The sequence below is a fragment of the Chiloscyllium plagiosum genome, chromosome 9, assembly GCF_004010195.1.
Source record: "Chiloscyllium plagiosum isolate BGI_BamShark_2017 chromosome 9, ASM401019v2, whole genome shotgun sequence".
NCBI lineage: Eukaryota > Metazoa > Chordata > Chondrichthyes > Orectolobiformes > Hemiscylliidae > Chiloscyllium > Chiloscyllium plagiosum.
This window is the reverse complement of record NC_057718.1, coordinates 74,069,812-74,077,591: the sequence shown is the minus strand read 5'-3', so window position 1 is coordinate 74,077,591 and position 7,780 is coordinate 74,069,812. Positions and strand designations below refer to the sequence as shown.

General features: G+C 41.5%; 1 protein-coding gene across 6 annotated transcripts in view; it reads right to left on the bottom strand.

Moving 5' to 3' along the window:
* The window catches only part of snx14 (sorting nexin 14), a 230,521-nt gene that overhangs the window by 55,938 nt on the left and 166,803 nt on the right, over positions 1-7,780 (bottom strand). For all 6 annotated transcript variants that reach the window (XM_043696231.1, XM_043696228.1, XM_043696230.1 and 3 more), the window contains one exon: positions 4,713-4,836. In XM_043696231.1, the coding sequence (XP_043552166.1) occupies positions 4,713-4,836 (124 nt within the window). The remainder of the gene's footprint in view (positions 1-4,712; positions 4,837-7,780) is intronic.

Sequence of the window (7,780 nt, the reverse complement as noted above, 5' to 3'; positions counted from 1 at the left end):
TCTATCCTGTCTATACCTGACATATGCTTCCTTCTTTTTCTTAACCAGACCCTCAATTTCTTTAGTCATCCAGCATTCCCTCTACCTACCAGCCTTCCCTTTCATCCTGACAGGAATATACTTTCTTTGGATTCTTGTTATCTCATTTCTGAAGGCTTCCCATTTTCCAGCCGTTCCTTTACCTGCGAACATCTGCCTCCAATCAGCTTTCAAAAGTTCTTGCCTAATACCGTCAAAATTGGCCTTTCTCCAATTTAGAACTTCAGCTTTTAGATCTGGTCTATCCTTTTCCATCACTATTTTAAAACGAAGAGAATTATGGTCACTGGCCCCAAAGTGCTCCCCTACTGACACTTCAGTCACCTGCCCTGCCTCATTTCCCAAGAGTAGGTCAAGTTTTGCACCTTCTCTGGTAGGTACATCCACATACTGAATCATAAAATTGTCTTGTACACACTTAATAAATTCCTCTCCATCTAAACCTTTAACACTATGGCAGTCCCAGTCGATGTTTGGAAAGTTAAAATCCCCTACCATAACTACCCTACTACTCTTACAGATAGCGGAGACCTCCTTATAAGCTTGTTTCTCAATTTCCCTCTGACTATTGGGGGGTCTATAATACAATCCCAATAATGTGATCATCCCTTTCTTATTTTTCAGTTCCACCCAAATAACTTCCCTGGATGTATTTCCAGGAATATCCTCCCTCAGCACAGTTGTAATGCTATCCCTTATCAAAAATGCCATTCCCCCCTTCTCTCTTGCCTCCCATTCTATCCTTCCTGTAGCATTTGTATCCTGGAACATTAAGCTGCCTGTCCTGCCCATCCCTGAGCCATGTTTCTGTAATTGCTATGATATCCCAGTCCCATGTTCCTAACCATGCCATGAGTTCATCTGCCTTCCCTGCTAGGCCCCTTGCATTGAAATAAATGCAGTTTAATTTGTTAGTCCTACCTTGTCCCTGCCTGCCCTGACTGTTTGACTCACTTCTGTTCTCAGCTGTACCCACCACAGATCGATCTCTTTCCTCACTGTCTCCCTTGGTCCCAACCCCCCACCTTACTAGTTTAAATCCTCCCAAGCAGTTCTCGCAAATTTCCCTGCCAGTATATTAGTCCCCTTCCAATTTAGGTGCAATCCATCCTTCTTTGGGAGATCAAATGTAAAGGCAACGTATACACTTAAGAGTCGGACCCTCACAACAGCATTGACGTACAGAGAGATCTTGGGATTCAAGTCAACAGCTTCCTAGAAGTGCCCACACAAGTAGATAGGTGGTAAAAGCAGCCCATAGAATGCTTGCCTTTATTGATGAGGGAATTGAGTACAAGAGTCGGGATGTAATGAAGCAACTTTTTAAGACTTGGCTAGGCCACACTTAAGAGAATTGTGTTCAATTCTGGTTGCCACATTACACGGAGGATTTGGGGAGGGTGCAGAAGAGGTTTACCAGGATGCTGCCTGGATTAGAGACAGGGCTAAAAGGAGGGCTAGAAAAAGTTGGGTTATTTTCTTTGGAGCGGCAGAGGCAGAGAGGAAACTTGATAGGGGTCTATAAAAGTGAGAGATGCAGCAGTAGGGTTGACAGTCAGAATCTTCTTCCCAGAGTTGAAATGTCTAATACTATGGGGCATGTATTTAAGATAAAAGGGGGAAAGTTCAAAGAAGATGGGAGGGGCAAGTTGTTCTTTTACACAGCGTGGTAGGTGCCTGGAATGCACTGTCATAGGTGATGGTGGAGGCAGATAAAATATGGGCACTTATTGGGCTTTTAGACAAGCACAGAAATATGCAAGGGAGAGAGATATGGACCAAGGGCAGACAAAAGGGACTATTTTAATTTGGCGGCGTGTTCAGGACAACAACATGGTCTGAAGGGCCTATTCTTGTGCTGTACAGTTCTATGTTGCCACAAACACATCACAGGAGGAAGAGATGAATTAGAAATTTTGTGAATTAAAGATATCAATATCTACACATCAACCTGAAACATCTAAATATTGGAATGTTGAGCTACCAGTCTTGCCCTTCTCTCAACTAAGTTTTTTGTAATGGCTACAACATTGTAAATTCCCATACTAACCCAGCCTCTAAGTTCATTTGTCTAATTTATTCAACTCCTTGTACTAAAATAAATACACTTCAGACGTACTCCAACATGTTCATTAACCTAATCCTGCCTGTTCTTCTCCACATTTACTTTTAAATTTACCTGACTCAGGCAACTTTTAAAATTGCCTGACTTTTCCCTTCAAATGAATGAGCTGACTATGGAGGTGAGGCAAATGTCAGCAGTTACATGCAAAAAATGACCAGTACAGCGAGTTATCAATATCTTCATTGAAGTAGAGATTTTTAAATTGTGAATAGATTTGCTTTTGAATCATCTTTGTTTACAAGAATGTTGCAGAAATGGTCAACGTAAAATACTGGAGCAAAGCAATATCTGAAGCTTGTGACCTTGGCGATGAAACCTTTCTTACCAGGGACGAAAGCAACTCTGATAATTTTGATCAACTCAAGAATATAATCAATACAATTTTATGTGTTGAGTTTATGAAGGAACATTAGATGTTCCATATTCTCCAATATTTCAAATGATGTTGTGCCTCAATGTGTTGTCGTGATAGTTAGAGGAAAATAAGCATTCAAATAGGACGGTTTTGTAGCTTGTGCCTCTGTAGAAATTCATCAGTCTGTTTCAGGCATAGATTCAGTGCTCACAGTTTGAGTGCTCAATAGAGAGGCTCAAGACCAGCCTGAAATTGGTGTATATTGCAATCATTAAAGACAAGCCAGGGAACTATAGACCGGTGAGCCTGACCTCGGTGGTGGGCAAGTTGTTGGAGGGAATCCTGAGGGAAAGGATGTACATGTATTTGGAAAACAAGGACTGATTCGGGATAGTCAACATGACTTTGTGCGTCGGAAATTATGTCTCACAAACTTGATTGAGTTTTTTGAAGAAGTAACAAAGAGGATTGACGAGGGCAGAGCAGTAGATGTGATCTATGTGGACTTCAGTAAAGTGTTCAACAAGGTTCCCCATGGGAGACTGATTTGCAAGGTTAGATCTCATGGAATACAGGGAGAACTAGCCATTTGGATATAGAAGTGGCACAAAGGTAGAAGACAGAGAGGGTGGTGGTGGAGGGTTGTTTTTCAGGCTGGAGGCATGTGACCAGTGGAGTGCCACAAGGATCGGTGCTGGGCCCTCTACTTTTTGTCATTTACATAAATGATTTGGAAGCGGGCATAACAGGTACAGTTAGTAAGTTTGCAGATGACACCAAAATTGGAGGTGTAGTGGACAGCGAAGAGGGTTACCTCAGATTACAACAGGATCTTGACCAGATGGGCCAATGGGCTGAGAAGAGCCAGATGGAGTTTAATTCAGATAAATGCAAGGTGCAGCATTTTGGGAAAGCAAATCTTAGCAGGACTTAAACACTTAATGGTAAGGTCCTAGGGGAGTGTCGCTAAACAAAGATCTTGGAGTGCAGACTCATAACTCCTTGAAAGTGGAGTCGCAGGTAGATAGGATAGTGAAGAAGGCGTTTGGTATGGTTTCCTTTATTGGTGACAAAGTCTTTTCCCTGTGGTGGGGGAGTCCAGAACTAGAGGGCATAGGTTTAGGGTGAGAGGGAAAGATATAAAAGAGGCCTAAGGGGCAACGTTTTCACGCAGAGCATGGAGGCTGGTACAATTGCACCATTTAAGAGGCAACATTTAATGGGTATATGAATAGGAAGGTTTTGGAGGGATATGGGCCGGGTGCTGGCAGGTGGGACTAGATTGGGTTGGGATATCTGGTCGGCATGGACGGGTCTGTTTCCATGCTGTACATCTCTATGACTTTATAACTGCTGTCCGCGCCCTTCAATCTAAGAGGGGCATGCTGTTCCTGAATTCTCGCTATTGTACTTTTAAAAGGCTACCACGTTCTAAATGTGGACTTACCTGCAATTAGCTGTTTAATGATATTAACTTTAATTTTGAAAACAAATTGCTTTTATTAGATACGTAAAGAGAAACTATTTTTTCTAATGAAATAATTCTTAACAGGGTACCTTATCATTTGATCTAGCTGGTTACAGAGTAAAATTAGAAAAGACATTTTTCACACAAAGCTTGGTGAAAATCTGAACTCTTTCCATCAAAAGTGTGTGGACACAATAATAAGACCTTTAGGAAAGATTAATTGATATTTAAGGAAAGCAAGTAATACAGAGCCAAGATAGCTTCGTGGTGTTGAAGCCTGATTCAGCCATGTTCAGATTGAAGTGTCAGAACTGGGTAGGAAGGAGAATGACCTACTCCTGCTCTTACATTCCTATAACTGTCAGTAAGCAGGCTTAAAACGACAGTGTAACAGTGGTCCAATGACGGTATGAAATGGAAAGCAACGTTTAAACTATAAACATAACAACACTACAAGGCAGAATTATTTACTACTTGTTCAATCAAAGTTATTGGTGTTACATTAAAAAAGCATCTCAGCAAAAAGACAATAGTGATCTCATAACAGATGACAATCTGACTGCTATGCCTGCATCCACAATAAATATAGAAGTCATGTTAAGGTTGAACAACTGTATCACTGTAAAGCATGATATCACATTCAAGGAGCCACAATTCTAGAGGATGCAGTCTTCTATAGATGCAATCTTCAGCTTGAATGTCTGACAGTCAGAAAACTCACTTACCCGCATACATCAGATAATCGTAAACACCATCTAACGTCATCATTTCCATGAAGTAGTTCTGGTTATATTTCTTCTCTGTATTTTCAGAACGATTGGCATTATTTTTATACAAGTCATTAAAAAGCTGAAAGAAAGGCAATATTAACAACTGATGAAACTCATTCCTTCTACAATATTTAAACATGATACTCCACATTTACACCTGCTATCGTTTACTTTCCATGATTATTCCTGTATTTTAAACAGGAAAAACTGTAACTAATATTTTTCATGATGGTGTGAGTGAGTCAGAGGACCAAGTAAGATGCCTTAAGTGTTATACAAAGTAAATTGAACATTGATAGGAAGTGGGTACAAGGAATCTGACATTTTTAATCAATCTACCCTCAAATTGCAAACAATAAAATGAAGATGTATGACGAGATTACATTGTCCTTGTTTTTTTTTCCAAGAGGGATTGTAAAAGGCAGAGGTTCCGATTTAGGACATAGAACATAGAACAATACAACACAGTACAGACCCTTCGGTCCTCGATGTTGTGCCAACCTGTGAAACCGATCTGAAGCCCATCTAACCTCTGCCATTCTATCATCATCCATATATTTATCAAATGACTATTTAAATCCCCTTAAAGTTGGCTAGTCTACTACTGTTGCACACAGGGCATTCCATGCCCTTACTACTATGTGAAGAACCTACCTCTAACATCTGTCCTATATCTATCTGCCCTCAGTTATAAGCTATGTCCCGGGGGATCCAAGATGGTGGCAACCCAGCAAGTCTGAGTCTATAGTGGTTCGCCCAAGACCTGGGTATAGTGGGTCACCCACCCCCACCACACTCACCAAATAATTCATAATAGCTGTTTAATTTAATTAGTTGCTTAGTATGACATTTAAACAATCGAATATTTAGTAAAAATGACCAAAGGGAAGGGAGCCCGCAACTCTCAGCAAGCAGGAACCCCTCCCCCACCCTCTCCAGCTGCAGCTGAGGCGTCCACAGCCACCCCGGGGGACTTACCTACAGTGACAAGCCTTGTGGAAATGATCTCCAAACTGGATGCGAAGATCGACGCTTTTATCGAAGAATCCCGAAATCAATGGGACATACTCTCGGCCGCGCTGCAGAAGCACGACCGAGACATCAAGGAAATCGAGCGCCGAGTTGGAGGGGCGGAGTTAAAGGCCGCGACCTCCGAAACTACAGCGCAATCGGCTGTGGATCAGGTCCGGACTCTCGAACAGCGAGTCTGGACCTTAGAGAATTACATTGACGACCTCGATAATCGAGGTCATCAAAAAAATATTCGTTTGCTGGGCCTTCCCGAACGGGAAGAGGAAGGCCAGCTTACAGCATTCCTCCAGCAGTGGCTGCCACAGCTTTTAAATCTGGAAGCTGGATCAGGCTGGGTAAGGGTGGAATGGGCCTACCGGGTCGCAATACGCGGGCTCGAACCAGCGCCCATGCCCGGTCATATTCCGGCTGCAGAGCTATAGGGAGAGGCAGATACTCCTAGAAGCTTCTAGAAATCTTGGAAAAGACCCCCAAGCTATGATCTATAAAGGATCCAAGATCATGTTATTCCAGGATTTTTCCCCACCTCTGGTCTGAAAGAGGAAGGCATTTGACAAGGCGAAGAAGCGTTTAAAGGGACTCCTTACGCTACCCTTTAACCATGAAGGATCAGTGTATAACTTCGGATCACCAGAAAAGGCTAAGGAATTCTTGGACTCTCTTAGATAAATTGTAAGACATAATGGATGTTGGTCTGCCTTTCCCCCCGCTTTGGTTTATATCCCCCCCTTTTTTTTCTTACCTTACTGTTTAATACTATCATGGGGGGTGGGGAGAGGGATTTGATTTTCTCCCCCCCCCCCCCGGGGTTGTTTTCTTTTATTATTTTATGTATATATGTGAGTATGTATGTATATGTGTGTGTATGTTAATATTGGTGGGGGGAGGTGGTTACCTTATTCTATTTTACCTCTGTCTTTAGGAGCGGGGTTGTTTTTCTTGTTATTTTGTACTATTATATTTAATTATTATTTGTTGAGGTTGTAATTTTATAGTTATATGTTTATTAACATTACTAAATATATCCAGGTGTTGGTATGGGTGAGGGTAGGGTGCTCACTGTTAACTCTAGCTTTGCATTATATCTTAATTCTCCTCATTTTACTGAGGAGCGCGTGGGTCAAGGGTTGGGCACTGGTTGGGAGAGGATATGATGGACTTTTGGAAAGGAAGTGACACCCCCTGGGAGCAAGGGGTAAAATCTCCACTTAAATATGTTTTTTTTTATTATTTAGAAATAGTTTTTTATTATACTGTTGAGAGTGTATTAGAGAGCCTTTATTTTTGTAAATTTTATATGCCCTATGCTCGGGATGTTCTGGATAGGGTTTCCCATCCCGAAGGGTCTCGGATTTGCCCAGATGATTTGCCCAGTTGATCAGTCGGTTAAGTAGTGCACCTGGAATGTCAAGGGGAGTAATTCACCAGTCAAAAGGAAGAAAATATTATCAAATCTTAAGAAGGAAAGAGTTGATATTGCTCTCCTACAGGAGACACACCTGTCGGATAAAGAACACTTAAAATTACGACAGGGTGGATTTGATCAGGCCTTTTTTTCTTCTTTTAGCTCAAAAAGCAGGGGAGTTGTTATTCTTGTTCGGAAGAATTTCCCTTTCAAAATCCTAAATCAGATAAAAGACGAATCTGGACGATATATTTTGATTAAAGCCCTTATAAATGGAGAGGAATATGGGATTTTAAATTTGTACTGCCCCCCGGCACACCCCTTTAAATTTATAACAGAAGCCTTCTCAAAATTGATGGCTTTTGGTGCCCGTCATACAATTATAGGGGGAGACTTTAATTGTATTATGGATCCGGAAATAGATAGGACTCCCAAGAGTACTGCAGGAGTATCTCCCAGATCTAGACAATTGATGGAACTGAACAAAGAATTAGGATTAGTAGATGTATGGAGATGTCTTCATCCACAGGGTAGAGATTTTTATTTCTACTCTAATCCACATAAATGTCATACCAGAAGTGATATG